The 15,686-nt window shown below is 36.2% G+C and overlaps 1 protein-coding gene across 2 annotated transcripts in view; it reads right to left on the bottom strand.

The window, feature by feature from the left end:
- The window catches only part of mdfi (MyoD family inhibitor), a 56,119-nt gene extending 43,426 nt beyond the window's left edge, over positions 1–12,693 (bottom strand). For both annotated transcript variants that reach the window (XM_003199484.7, XM_009305998.5), the window contains exons 1-2: positions 12,217–12,693; positions 11,452–11,586 (exon numbers count right to left, since the gene is read on the bottom strand). In XM_003199484.7, coding sequence (XP_003199532.3) covers positions 11,452–11,548 — 97 coding nt within the window. In that variant the 5' untranslated portion in view covers positions 11,549–11,586; positions 12,217–12,693. The remainder of the gene's footprint in view (positions 1–11,451; positions 11,587–12,216) is intronic.
- Positions 12,694–15,686: the final 2,993 nt, after the last annotated feature.

Below are 15,686 nucleotides of genomic sequence, written 5' to 3'. Positions count from 1 at the left end.
AAAAAAAAAAAGTACATTGAAATAAAATAAATAATTTTTGTTCTATAGTGAGCCAACTCCTAACCGTTTGATTATCATTGTTTCTTTTGGGTTGTGCAGTTTATTTCACAAAATTTCTACAAAGTATGTTGTATACTATACTCACAGACTTTTTAGTCACATCCATAACGCATTTCCCCATTTAAAATCTAAAAATTGTTTACAGATTCATATTTTTCTGTTCCCACAACTCTGTGGTTAGTTGTTTTGGAAAATATAAACAGATGGTTCAATATATTGTTGACATGTCCTCTCTCTGTGTATTTATGTTTTAAGTTTTTACTGAAAATATCCTTAATGCTGCAATTGTTTATATATATATATATATATATATATATATATATATATATATATATATATATATATATATATATATATATATATATATATATATATATATAAACAGTTGAAGTCAGAATTATTAGCCCCCTTTGATTTTTATTTTCTTTTTTAAATATTTCCCAAATTGTGTTTAACAGCGCAAGGAAATTTTCAGACTATGTCTGATAATATTTTTTCTTCTGGAAAAAATCTTATTTGTTTTGTTTCGGCTAGAATAAAAGCAGTTATTAATTTTTTAATAGCTATTTTAAGTACAAAACTATTAGCCCCTTTAAGTTATATTTTTTCCTGATAATCTACAGAACAAAACATCATTATACAATAACTTGCCTAATAATCCTAACCTGCATAGTTAATATATATACTTATATATAAGTAATATATACTTAATTAATCTTTTTTTTTTTTTTTATAAAAAGAACATACAAAATCATTAAACAACTTACTACCCATTTATTTAGTTATTTATGTTTATTTTTTTATTTTTTTATTTAGACTCTTTCCGGAGCCTGGAAAAGACTATCAGCATTAAGTGCTCCAGATGAGAGTCAAAATAATTTTTTTCTACATTATTTTATGTACAACTACATGAAAATGTCTACCATAGACAATGTATTCCATCCCCATGGTCAATCCCTGACAGGGCTTTAAATTAATTACTGCTCCCAGAAACAAAAATGAGTGTTTCCCATTTATTCGCATTCATCTTCACCTTCCTCAATGCACTGCGACTGCATTAAGTGCTACAGGAAACAGGTGGTGCCACTTAGTGGAGCATCTCAGATGGATTAAAGCAGAGCGCCTCATTTAAAGCCCACATTCATCCTCCCCTGTTACACATTTGTGAGCCCATCATGACTTTGACACAATTTTTTAAGCGATGACCCCTCAGGGATGTAATTAGGGAAGCAAAAAGAAAATAATTAAGCAAATGTCTGTGGCTGATCCTCTGAAGAGACGCGCTGATAGCTACGGTAACGTCTTCACTAAGCTTGGCTCTGAAACAATAGAGTCTAATCTGGACTTGTAAACTGGCCAAGAGTAAAAACACGCGCTTAGGGGGGAAAAGCTTCAAAAGAACTGTTTTGGAATTTCTCCAAATTCACAGATTATTTAGCAAGTACAATAGAGGAGGGGGAAAACACTGTAAGCTCATTAAAAAAAAGAAAATGTCTGGTATTTAACAGGCTTTAGGGAGGATTTAACAGCACTATATCTTGTGCTTGAAAGTTTCTGTGAGGAGATACAAGATTGTGAAGAAAGTGGGGGGTCTGTATCTGTTTCAGGGCTTGGCATCTCCGAGCGTGACATGCCACGTCTCCTGGTTCTCTTTAACATAAAAACATTTGCTTTTGCACAGTCACGCACCTCTGCTGGCTACAAAGCAGCAACAGGAAGTTTCAAACACACTGGTGAATGTCCAACAGCTGCCTCATAGGTCACCATTGATCTCTCTCTTTCTTTCTTTCTTGCTCTCTCATTTGAACTCTTTTAGTCCAAATGTTCTCGAGCAACGCTTGCTAATTTGCCATTCTATTACCAGTAAGATTTATGACTGATGTGAAAACTGCACAAATGCCCCCCTACATGAGGATTTCAACAGCAACTACAAAACATCAGGCCAAGCATCAAGACAGACCTCACAATTCTCCAACATCATGAATTCCCCTCAATATTTCCCAAACAAAGAAGGCCTGCGAGTGATATCTGCACCAGACATGTCAAGAGACGCCAAAGTATACATCTTAAATACCAGTTGAGCGAAATCTAATAAATATGTAGCGTTAATATCAATCCATTTGAACAAGAGTGCTCAGTTGTGTCAGAATATATATACTGTACATCAGTGGGCCATTAGTTATTGTGGTCGCTTGGTGATCTAATTTTCCCTCAAAAGTTTTTATTGGACAGTGTTTGAAATTTCAAATCAGAATGAAAATATAGACATTTTTTAATGATGCACCAAAGCCAACCCCATTAGTTATGAACATTTTGAGGGCCAGGAGTAGCACCAAAGGTAAAGAGTTTATTTGACAAGAGAACAATGTTAGATAACAATACATTTTTTATGGTCTCTTAAAGACATTCTGTAGTGAATTCTAGCTGTGAATCAAGGTTACCTGCTTTATACAATTGCATCTGCTAACTTTTAAAGGGAGTGTTCACCCAAAAATGAAAGTTTTGTCTATTAATTACTCCTACACCTAATGTAGTTTCAAATCCATAATATCTTCATTCATCTTTGACCCAGTCCATGTGTCATCTCATCAGTAGTTTAGATGTACTTTAATGAAGCTACAGGAATACATTTGTATGAACAAAAAATTGTATAATAATAACATCATTCGGCATGCGGTTTCTTCTTTTCAGCATCGGTACAGGACACACTTTCATGAGAGCACTGTGAACTGCATGCGTGATGTGCTGCTGATGTACAACCTGGATGCACATGGTCAACTTCCAGGGCTTTGAACAACATTCTGCACATCATTGTGGCAAAGACAATGAAAAGACAATAGCCCCTTTCACACAATGATACCGGTAAATATCCAGAAAATTACTGAAACTTTACCGGTAAATTAAAAAAAGTACTGTTCGCACAGTCAAGAACACTCCGGAATTTTTCAGGTAAAAAGACCATTCACACATCCATTCCAAAATAACAGTAACTTCTGACATCATTATCTAGAAATGAGCTCTAAATGGCAGCACTTGTATTAGTAAACATAGAAGGAGTCTGGCTTTTGTTTATGATTTTACGTTTATTTTAAGCTTTGAAGTTCCTACAGCTACTTTGTCCCAGAGACATCCAAAGTTAAAAATGCAAACCGCAGCTATGTTTACACATTTGATTACATTACAAATTTTGTGGATGGACAAGTACTGTGAACAACTTTGATGTAAAGATGTGAGGAACACTTTCACATGTTGAGATGTCCATAATATGTGTGCTGGTGCTCATTGGCTGCTTCCCGTGCACATGCGTCAAGCAACTGAAGTAGAGCTTGAAGGTAAACAAACGGCGGTTTGGAAGTGACTGCGTCTGAATTTTCTGATTGGCTGGAGTAGATGTCTCACGTCAGTGTGTTCTAATTGTAAATGCACTCTTTCTGCCAATTTTCCTTCTGTTTTCTCACAGCACAGCATTCGAGTAAATTACCAGTAATATTACAACTAATCTTTCCAGAAAATTGGCAGAACTAATTTACAAGTATTTTTAAAAAGGGCCTGTTCACATATATAGACCTTTCCAGAAAATTGCCGGTAATTTTCCGTTAAGGTTTGTATGTGTGAAAGGGGCTAACATTATTGTTACCTTGCTAGTTTTCTGGGCTTTGAATATTGCAGTCTTGGAGGGACAAAAATATCTGAATGTGTTTCAAAAATGAATGGAGATCTTGCAGATTTGGAACAACATGAAAGTGAATAATAAATTACACAATTATACATTTTGAATAAACTATTCCTTTAATTTTCAATAGTCCCCAAAAAATATTTTACTGGCTATAAGTAACTTTAAAAGTAAATGAAACTTATTCTAATTTTAATGCACCAGTCAGCTGTTAATTTGCGCCGGACCACAATATTTCAATATTCGTTAGGTGGGTTAGCATTCGATTTTCAGCTTTGAGTATCCTTTTCTCACATATTTTTTTTTAAAGCTGTATATATAATATATTAAATCATGCAGTGCAATGTAATTTAAGATATTTCCCTTGATTCAGATTCACACATACTGTACACATTTGACCTTGTTAAAGAAGTTAACTGTGGCATGTATTGTGACAAATACACTATCATGAAAAGAGAACATTCTTAAGAAATAATAATAAAAACTGTCCTTGAGTATGTATAAAACGTGCATTAATACAATTCAGAGATTTAGCAATTCTTAGATCAAATGATCTGCGCAACAAGATTGTTAAACACAGAAAGTTGTCTACCAGGGCACTTAAAGTTACAAGATTTCTTAATGTGAAGAGAAATAATCCACCATCACATCACATAACTGCTTTCTGCACCGTTGACCATAGATTTGTGAAAGATAATGCAAAATGATCTTTTCAAAGCTCCGTGCACAGATATAACAGGAATTTGTTGCTTTTTTGCAGTCTTCCACATCCATGAAGTTCTCTTATATCTGCGCTTTATGTAAAAACTGTTACAGGATTCATAAATCTTAAAAACAAACAGAACTCTCTGTCATCACTGTCAAATCATAACTCAATTCAAGCAGAAGCAGAGATGTTGGCAGTTCTTCAAGTTTCAAATTTCACAAAAAGCCTTTAGTCTTAATTCTTGCTGAACTAAGGAAAAAAAAAATCACATTTTTTGAAATAGCAAATCCTTCTGTGTATCTTAGCAAAAACAGCTTTAGTCATACAGTCTGGAGAGCAGGGAGTTAGTGTGGATGTTTCATCTCCCACAGTGAGTCAGGCTTGTACACAGAACACTAAAGACGCTACAGCTGAAGAAGGCCAGTCAATGCAGGCAGTGTTTAGCCTCGGACGGGCGCCACATCCCTAATCAGGCAGCCTCATGCAAGCTTGTGTTTTTATAAAGTTCTTTAGACTACGAGTGCAGATCCAGTTGGGCTTAACTACAGCCATTTGAAGTCAGTATTGTTTTTCTTTTAAATTCAGTTTTATATTTTCCATATTTGTTCCCCCGTTTTAGTTGATTGCATCTTGTTTTCCATCTGGATTACATTTTTATTGTTGTTAAACTGTAGTATTAAAAGGACTATATATACAGTTACAGTTTTTGGAACAATATGAAACAACTTTTTCTCAAATTGCATTATTTTACTGGGTCTAATAAAACCATGGATGAAAAATAGTGTTATTATTCCTTGACAATTTGTTTTAATTTGATTATTATTATTATTATTGTTATTATTCCTACTTTGAGTAGTTTATAATAAATAATACCTACCTACTGACTTTATTAGACTGTAGACCCAAAAAGGTAACTCAAACCATTTGAGGAAACCGATTGCAACAAACCATTTAAGTTCAAAAACTAATTCTAATGAGTACTGTGAACTTAATCCATTTGAGGAAAGCAACTTGAGCACAGTAAAACCCAATGAAAGAAGAGAACTCAAACCAACTGAGCACTGTAAAACCCAATAAGATAAGGTAACAAAATGTAAGAGGAACCAGATTGCAACAAACTACTTGAGTATAAAAAAAAACTAATCTATTTGAGTACTGTGAACTTACTCCATTTATGTTGAAATAAATCAAAAGGTCAAGACATCAAATATTTCAGCTTATTTTATTTAAGTTAATCAGATTTCAACTACATTTTTAAGTTACACAAATTTGAACTTAATATTAATAATCAATTTGATTGATGTACTGTAAGTTGAGAAGACTAGAAAACTTTGAATTCAACATAAGAATTGAAGGCAGCAAGTTTTTTTTTTTTTTTTACAGTGCATAAGTGAATCTCAGAGCAGCTCTAAAGATGTTTGTGTGTCCTCATATAGTGAGATGATATAGTGAGATATATCTTTAGACAACATGGGGTTCACACACATTTGATGTGTACAAAACTATAGAGTTTAAGAGATTTAAATAGTCATTTTGCAGTTTAATATTCACAGACACTAGTCCATTTCACAATCTGATTGATTATATGTACAGCAATCTTTAATTCATGAAAAACTTGTAAAATTCCATCCATTCCATGTTATACCTATTACAAATATCAAAGCACCCCAGATTAACAGCAAAATGAAAATGAATTGCAACATCTTAAATTTAAACTCATCTTCAAATAAATGCAAACACCACAATGACCAATGCAAGCTATTGCCTAAATGCCTTGAGATAAGAATTCTTCACAATTTAAATAAGTGCACTTCATGTTGAGGCACAAGCCTCAAATATTTAGGAACGATTGAAAGCTCAATGTAATTAGCAGTTATTGGCAGATAGCATGTATGCCTGGTAGCCTAATTTTGACTGTGGCTGACTCGAAATTGTGTATTGGCTGTGCCAGTCACACAGGAATCAACACGCTCGCTGCTTTTTGCAGCACTATTATGCAAAAGAAGGACTGGGCCAGGACTTGTCCTATCCCACAGTAAATACGGCCTCCGCCTGCGGATCTGATTTCTGTGGATCTGTGGCAGTTTGCAGAGGTGGCACTCTCAAAGCCACTTGTTGTTCACACGTATGTATGTATGAATCCACAGGCCCCCAGCACAAACACAGATATGTAGGGTTGTACACACACTCACACAAACAGTCCACACATATTTAGCAGTGCTCTTTGTAAAAAAAAAAAAAGCAAAAAAAAAACACCATGACTAATCTGGAACTTTGAACCCTCACTAGTAGAACAATACGGCAAATCTGAAGAGCATTTCCAAGAGGCTAGTTCTTTCTCTGAAATTCAGAGACTCCTAATGTCCTACTGACAAACCAAAGCTCACTGAAAAGCATGGTGCCAAAGCTAAGCAAAGTGCATATTCATCAAACCACTGAATGCTTCACTAGCACCATAGACCCTGTTTGCAGACTTTCCCTGGCCAAGCACAAAAACAATAGTGTCAACTCTTATTAGCTCTTGTAAATTTAGTGAGCTGCCTTGCTGCATGCAGTTCATATGCCACAGCCTACATAAATAAAAAGATCATTTAAATATGCATACTTTTTCTTGGTTTAAATGATCTCTCTCTCTCTCTCTCTCTCTCTCTCTCTATATATATATATATATATATATATATATATACATATATATATATACACACACATATATATATATACATACATTTTCTTGCGTCGTCCATATATAAAAGTGGGGCTGGATGATTAACCAAAATACAAATAGCAAACATGATGAAGTAAAGCTGCGGTTGTCATTCACATTTCATCAGGGAAGCATGGTTGTGTGATCAGTAATAAATATTTTCTACTCTAACATGGTAATTCAAAATACCCACAAACAAACCCAGGAAATCCTGAAAAAAACACTGCATTACTAGCAGAAAATTTAACTACTTGTCATTTCACACAAATAGTGGTGGAAAGAGTGCTGAAAAATCATACTTATTTAAAAGTACCATTAATTGCCCTTTTAAAAATACTCAAGGTTAGTGAGTATTACACTGTGAAAAGTTGGTGCATTTTCAGGCAGTTTGTGCAGGGATGTGTAAAGGTAATATTCTGTGGTGCATTCAGTGATATTCCCATTGACCTTATTCTAAAATGCGGAAGTGCGCCTGTTTTTGCGATTGTCTTAGAACTTCTGTTTCAGTCGACTATGGGAGAAATGACAAGAAATAATAAACGGCAAAAAACGGTCAAACTACTTGCTCTACAAACAAATGTTTGCATGACTATACAGACCAAGTAGAATAATATAACAAGGAAATATAAGTTTGCAACATCAAACAGCGAAACGAGCAGTTTTTAATGTCTAAAAATGAATGGAAGTGAATGAGACCGGAAGTCTCATGCCAAAAAGATTCAAATGGCAGCGCCAGCTCGTCTGCGGAGAATAAGGTCAATATTCGTTCCTTCTAATTTTCCTCACATTGTTTGTTTGTTCATTCCTTCCTCAATTCATTAGTTTGTTTGTTTTTCCTTCATTCATTTGTTCCTTTCTTCGTTCGTCCCCTCATTCATTTGCTCATTCATTTATTTAGATTTTAGTTCCTTCCATCATTTGTTCCTTTGTTCATTAATTCATTTGTTCGTTCAGTCCTTCCTTGAATCCTTCCTTCATTTATTTTGTCCTTCCTTCATTCCTCCTCTCATTCGTTCGTTCATTTGTTCCTTCATTTCTTCATTAGTTTGGTCCTTCCTTCCTTCGGGTCTTCCTTCTATTCCTTGTTCAGTCCTTCCTTTATTTGGTCCTTCCTTCCATTCTTTATTTGTTCAATTTATTAATTGTTTAAGGCTGTTTAGTGATTTTAGTCATCATACAGTCAACATCCTTAATTTTCTCATCAGTGACATGCCTGTCTATAAAAAGTTTCTGGGTCATTGATTTTGACAAGATTTTTGGACAATTTTCTAGGACATTTTAATGCTTCGAAAAGGTTTGCTGCATTTATAAAGCGCTCCTGTCTTGATATTGTTCAGTATGATTCAATTTACTTTTTATGTGCTATTTGATCAGACTGATTCAGATTTTTTCACTTTGGCCAATCCCCATGGACAAAAAAAAAAAAAAGTAGTGACTGCAGGATTAAAGGAAAGTAGTGGAGTAAAAAAACATACTAAAAATGTACAAGAAAAAGTAAAAGTATTAATTTTTAAAACTATTTAGTAAATTACAATTCCTGAGAAAAACTACTGAAATACAGTAATTTGAGTATCTGTAATTTGTTACTTTACACTGATGCACACAGATATATAAATCATCTTACAGAAGGATTTATTTCAAACACTGGACTGAATAATGAAGTAGTTTGGTGTAAAGACATTTTATTATGTGTGGTATTTTCACATACTTTAGAATATAGCAGCTTTTACTAGAAATATGAACTGTAGCAGTAGTTACCACAGAATCTATGCAAGCGGCTCCAAAATTACAGAATGATCATCTCAACTTCATTATTGTCTGATTATATTTTTTTGATTTTGAATGCAACTTTAGCTAGCTTATAAGTGTACTTTGGCTCTCTCAGACATCTGCATCTTTTCTGAACAAAATAAGCAAACAAAAAAAAGGCATTTCAGAAGACAGCAATCATACTGGCCCCAGTGAATTTACATCTCATTACAGAGTCATCATCACACTGAATTGCACAGAAATCATCATAGCAAGAACCCAACCACAGCAGGATCAGATGAGAAGCAGATGACTAAAACCTCCTAATTTTGAATATCGGCAGTTTCCAAAGAAAAGCTGCAAGCAAACTTAAACACTGTGCCCCACATTATTTGTAGACATATATATTATAGTATTTCTCAAATCTTTGTTTAATTTGAGTTTTTTTTTTTTTTTTTTTTTTTAATGATTGTCCCTAATTTTTTCTTCAGCAAGCTCGAAGCAGTGCATTCAGGCATTGTCTTCTCAACAAAGCATACATGAGATTCTACTCTGCAATTTGGTTTAAAAAAAGAATCTTAGCAGGAAGTATAATTAAGCTGTCTTCCTTTTGAAACAGTCAGACGTTTACCTATGTCTTAAACCCAAAATATACTTCTGTTATATACTTTACGAGTGTCTGTACACGTGAGTCATCCAATGTACTAACAGTCCGCACATGCACTTTGAAACGTTTTTGCACTACTTCATTTTTCAACAAGTTGCAGGTTGAATCAGACTGTTGTATCAGTCCAAAAAGTAAAGAGTCAGCAAATAACAGTAGATGAACAACAACAAAAAAATATTTTGGATCGCAAAAACAACAGACACCCATGTTGAAGAATCCTTGTGTGAGTGGATTCAAAGAAACCAGCAACTGTTTCTGTCATAACATTTGGGAAGCACAGACAATGGCTGAAGATGAAGCTTTCTAGAGTGCATACATTAAGCGCCTGTGTTCATGCATGCTACCAAACAGAACAAACATACAAAAACTGAATGATAAATAAAAAAAAAAGTATAAAAGTGTCCTTTAAGGCTACATCTAAATTACGTGGTAGTCAAAAACTGACAAGTACACACAAAAAAAAAAAATCATTTCTAAATGATATTTTCAAAATGATTTTTGTTTACACATACATGAAAACTAAAACAAATGCTGGATCAAGTATTACAGGCCAGGGGTCCATTCTTCATACATGGATTACTCAATTTGCTAGATTTGGTTACTGACAATTTGACACGATCCAGGATCGTTTCGTTCTTCAAAACTCATCCGAGAGTTGCTGTCATAACAATAGGTCTGGTAGCTTAAACCTGCTAGGGAGCAGGCTAATTTCAAATAATCAGGATTAGATCGGGTCATTTCAAGCAAAGGTGGGACTGAAAGTATGTACCCAATGCTGATATTTTCTTACAGTAGTAATAGATTATGTACACTGGGGAAAATAGTAAAATCGTTTTTAAAAATGATATTTAGCAATAATAGTGTTCTCTCCACAAGTGTTTAAAAAAACATTTATTAATATAAATGTTTATAGATACAAACGCATACTGCCAACCCTGCTTTAGTATAATTAATAGACATGGCCAATATTCTCATTTTTTTTAAGGAAAGTAATAATAGTTAAAGCAGTTATGCACAAGTTTTGACAGCTAGTTTGGCAGTGATTTGATGCTTCCCAAAGGTTGCAGACACTTACCAATATCAAAATGCTTTTTTTGATTAAACTTGAATAGGCCTACTATAATAAAGAAAATTTGTTTTAAAAGTAAAACTAAATAAATTGCTAAATAATCTTGACACATGAAACTATAAAGCAGCTTTTTATATTTTTTAATCTGATTGCCAGACTTGTTTGAAGAACTCAATGATCCAGGATCTGCCAAATCATCCTAGATCATTTAAGCAAGGTACAAAGAAGGGACCTCAGTACTTGGCATTGATACCTTGTTAGTAAACATTACCTTAATGGATATACTCTTTGTGGGCTTGTTCTCCCAGGGATGATCCAAAAATGTTGTTTAAAGATGCCATCGGCACTGATGTGTGTTTAGAATTTAGAATATAGTTTATAAAGTTAGCAAAGTTTAATTGGTAATTTTACAAGCTGCTCTGTCAATAAATCTACATGTTATCTGCCATAGTTGTTTTTGTTTGATCACAAGTGCCTTTAAAATTGACACAATATTTAAGATGTATTAGTAATATATGTACTACGCACCTGCATGATCTTGCTGTTTTTACTGGTGTTTACATAAAACTATAACTTTGGCATTTTTAAAGACTTGTGATTTGAATCCACTGTTTACAATTATGCATTTACATTTCCCAAAACACTTTTATCATGAAAATGAACATGCAAAACCTATTGTAGTGTAAATAGACCCTAAGAAGCCAACTTTAAATGGCTGCCTACAATCAGAGTTCATTAGCTATTGTATGTGATTGAGTGGTAATCATCCAAAGATTTTCATAAAAAAAAAAAAAAAAAAATTGTTTGCTAGTGTCTCTTGTACCTGGGTTTGAGACAGTTCCATCCGACAGTCTCTCCGGTTGGGCTCCATCTGGAGGTTCGGGTGGGCTGGCACTATGGCTGTGGTCCTCTTTGGACATCTGTTCTGGACCCAGATGCCAGGTGACTAGAAATTACCCTGCAAAAAAGAAAAAATCTCACTTAAGAAATCAGGTCTGTGAACACACAGCTGTCCTTGTTCCCACTATCACCCTGCTATTGTTCAGCTTATGTCAGTGGGCCAAAGTACTTAAAAACACCAGCGGCTTGGGAAATAATGCTTGGCAGAAGAAAAAAAACTGAAATGCCACAACGATGTTGAGAAATGCTGCCAAACAGAATCAATATCTGCTGTGCTAGGATTCAACACACTGGTTTAAAGATTGAAAACATTAGCTAAATAAAGGAATAAACTGTTTAATGTTTAAACCATGGCATTCCTGTGGCGAGCGTGCAAGTACTGTAATTAAAATATCATGTGCTGAAAAAAAATATTACTTTTTTACCTCTTAAATGAAGGTCGTGCGATGATTAAATAGCTTTATAGCAACTAAAAACTCCATTAATAAGAATTAAATTCCTTATAATGGTGTATGAATCACGAAACAACAAACAACATGAGTCTGTTAGTTTTCATGCTGTGGTTTGTCTGTGGCGAGTCTCTGCACGCTCCTGCTGAAACTCACTCAAACCTGTTGAACGTGTCCACGGTCCACTTTATAGGCAACCATGACACAAATGTCAAACAAGAAAAGTCCAAAAGTCTTACCTGCAATGGTCGCTCGGAACCAGTGTTGTTTCAGTGATGCATCTTTTAATGCTCGCGCAAAACAAACTTTCAAGTGTCCCGTTCAGCGGGGGAAAAGTCCTTTCTTTCTCTTCATGTATCTCTCTCTCTCTCTTCAACTATTAAACTTTCTTTATTTACATCAACGTTGACACTCGTTGTTCCTCTTTTGTTTGCTTGCTTTGTGATATCAAGCGTTGTATAAATCAAGATATTTATCTTCGTCTTCAAGCTCTCCCAAAGTCAGAAAAACTTGACAGAAAACATCGTAAAGTGGATAAAACAGTGTGCCGTTTCTCACTACGCGAGTGGGAGACAAGAAACATGAGATGTAAACAGTTATAAAAGGTTTTCCTCTCAGATTTAGTTAATTTCCAGTTATGATAAAGTTGTTGAGTCGCTCGTCAGTGTTTTCTTGTGCAGCAGCAGCAGCGCGCACTCACTCACTCACTCAGTCAGATCGAGCCTGCCCGACAGGAAATGACATTGAAGTCTGATTACTGTGACTCCCTGCTGGCGAAAGATGCCTGTACGCTACAATTACACTCAATACACTCTGCACATCACACACACTCGAACAGAAAACGCAATAATATAATATAATATAATATAATATAATATAATATAATATAATATAATATAATATAATATAATAATGTGCATTAATCCATCCATCCATCTATCCATTTATGAATGGATAGCTGGATTCATACATTTATGAATGGTCCGTTCGTCTGTCCATCCATCCATCCATCCATCCATCCATCCATCCATCCATCCATCCATCTATCTATCTATCTATCTATCTATCTATCTATCTATCTATCTATCTATCTATCTATCTATCTGTTTTAAGTTTTTTTTCCCTCTCCGCTGTCGCCACTGCCTCGCATGGTTCAGGATTGGTAGAGCTACGCATCGATGAATTTGCTCTTCAGTGTTTGAACTCTCAGTAATGATTAAATCACACTGAACTGAGCTAAACTGAACTGAACTGAACTTAAACACTAAAACCTGAACCACACTGTTCCAGTTACTGAACCACACTGTTCCAGTTACTATGACCATTTATGTGAAGCTGCTTTAACACAATCTACATTGTAAAAGCGCTATACAAATAAAAAAGCTGAATCTGTCTGTCTGTCTGTCTGTCTGTCTGTTTGTTTGTCCATCTGTCTGTCCGTCCATCCATCCATACATTCATCTGTCCTTCTATCCATCCGTCCTTCTATCCATCCATCCACCCATCCATCCATACATCCATCTATCTATATATATATATATACAAATCTAACATTAAATTATATAATTAAGTAATGGCAATGCAGTGGCGCAGTAGGTAGTCCTGTTGCCTTACAGCAAGAGGGTCGCTGGTTCGAGCCTCAGCCGGCTCAGTTGGCATTTCTGTGAGGAGTTTGCAACTTTCTCCCTGTGTTCTCGTTGGTTTCCTCTTGGGTGCTCCGGTTTCCCCCACAAGTCCAAAGACATGTGGTACAGGTGAATTGGGTAAGTCAAAATTGTCCATAGTGTATGTGTGCGAATAAGTGTTTATGGGTGTTTCCCAGTAATGGGTTGCGGCTGAAAGGGCATCTGCTGCGTAAAACATTTGCTGGATAGGTTGGTATTTATTAATTAATTTTAATTTGCACAGAAGGCATGCATGATTTTTGCACATTCCACCTTAAATTCATTTATGTATGTGTCAGATCCAAAAATCTTTTTGATTTCATCACCCCTCTCTCTGTGTGTGTTTTAGTGGTTTCTTGCTAATGCTGTGCACATGTAAAGGGAATGCAACACTTTCATGCACTCGCATAGGATCAGATCAGTACACACAAGCATTGTGCAAACTTGGGCTTTGTCTTTGTGTCATACAAACACAATATAATGAAATGTATTTTAATTTTGATGACGAGTTATGGGAGTAATGTCCACACCTTCATTTAAGCTACTACTAAATCCCATATAGGCTTGTTGCAAATGCCACAGCACTCTTATGCCCAGTGCCTCTGCCAGTGTTTGTTGACCGGTCAATGATATGCAGTGCTATAGCGTTTTTTTTATCCTAGTAATTAACCTGACATTTAGGTTCCACTCTTCTTGGTTTTTGCTCATGGTTGAAAAGTGCACCTGTACGCCTTAATCTAATACATGGTTCCTTGGAGACATGAGATTTTATCTGGTCTTGCATGCTTAAATGTAGCCCAGACAGGCTCAGCAGTGCATGAACAGTCATTATTATTGTAAAAATGTCATGTTATTCCATACCTGTTTGATATTCAAAAGAAAATACAATGAATACAACTTTTACATTTCCATCAGACAAGAAGTGATTCAGTGATTCCTATGCAAAAAGTGATTCAGGAAGAATTGAGTAATATGTTGAAAATGGGAGTAGTAGAAGAATCCCACAGCGACTGGGCCAGCCCGATTGTCTTGGTACCTAAGACGGACGGCTCGGTCCGGTTCTGTGTGGATTATCGCAAGGTGAATGCTGTGTCGAAATTCGACGCTTATCCAATGCCGCGTATTGACGAGTTGCTCGACCGGGTAGGTGCTGCTCGATATTACTCGACATTGGATTTAATAAAGGGCTATTGGCAGATCCCCTTATCTCCAATATCCCGTGAAAAAATAGCCTTCACTATGCCGTTTGGATTGCACCAATTCGTGACGCTTCCGTTCGTGCTGTTCGGGGCGCCGGCGACGTTTCATCGCCTGATGGACAAAATACTCGGCCCTCACACAGCATATGCCGCTGCTTATTTAGATGACATCATCATTTACAGTAATGATTGGCAGCGGCATATGCAACATCTGAGGGCGGTATTGTCAGCGCTGAGACGGGCCGGGCTCACGGCCAACCCACGGAAGTGTGCAATTGGGCGAGTGGAGGTAAGGTATCTGGGCTTCCACTTAGGTCACGGGCAGGTGCAGCCCCAAATTGATAAGACTGCAGCCATTGCAACCTGTCCGAGACCCAAGACCAAAAAGGAGGTGAGACAGTTTTTGGGGCTGGCAGGATTTTATAGGCGTTTTGTCCCTAATTATTCGGCCCTTGTCAGCCCATTGACTGATCTCACTAAAAAGGAGGGAACGGATACCGTCCAATGGTCGGAGGAGTGCCAACAGGCCTTCTCGAAGGTGAAATCTATACTTTTTGGGGGGCCGCTATTGCACGCTCCTGATTTTGCTCTCCCCTTTATTTTACAGACGGACGCATCCGATCGGGGTCTGGGGGCGGTTCTCTCCCAGGAGGTGGCAGGAGCGGAACGGCCGGTGCTGTACATTGGCCGCAAGCTAAGTAAAAGTGAGGTTAAGTACAGCACCATAGAGAAGGAATGTTTGGCGATAAGGTGGGCCGTTCTTACTCTTCGCTATTACCTCCTGGGTAGGGAATTCATCCTCTGTTCAGATCATGCTCCTCTCCAGTGGCTCCACCGTATGAAGGA

This window comes from Danio rerio, chromosome 11, assembly GCF_049306965.1.
Source record: "Danio rerio strain Tuebingen ecotype United States chromosome 11, GRCz12tu, whole genome shotgun sequence".
Classification (NCBI taxonomy): domain Eukaryota; kingdom Metazoa; phylum Chordata; class Actinopteri; order Cypriniformes; family Danionidae; genus Danio; species Danio rerio.
The sequence above is the reverse complement of the archived record's forward strand: the minus strand, read 5'-3'. Positions and strand labels throughout refer to the sequence as shown.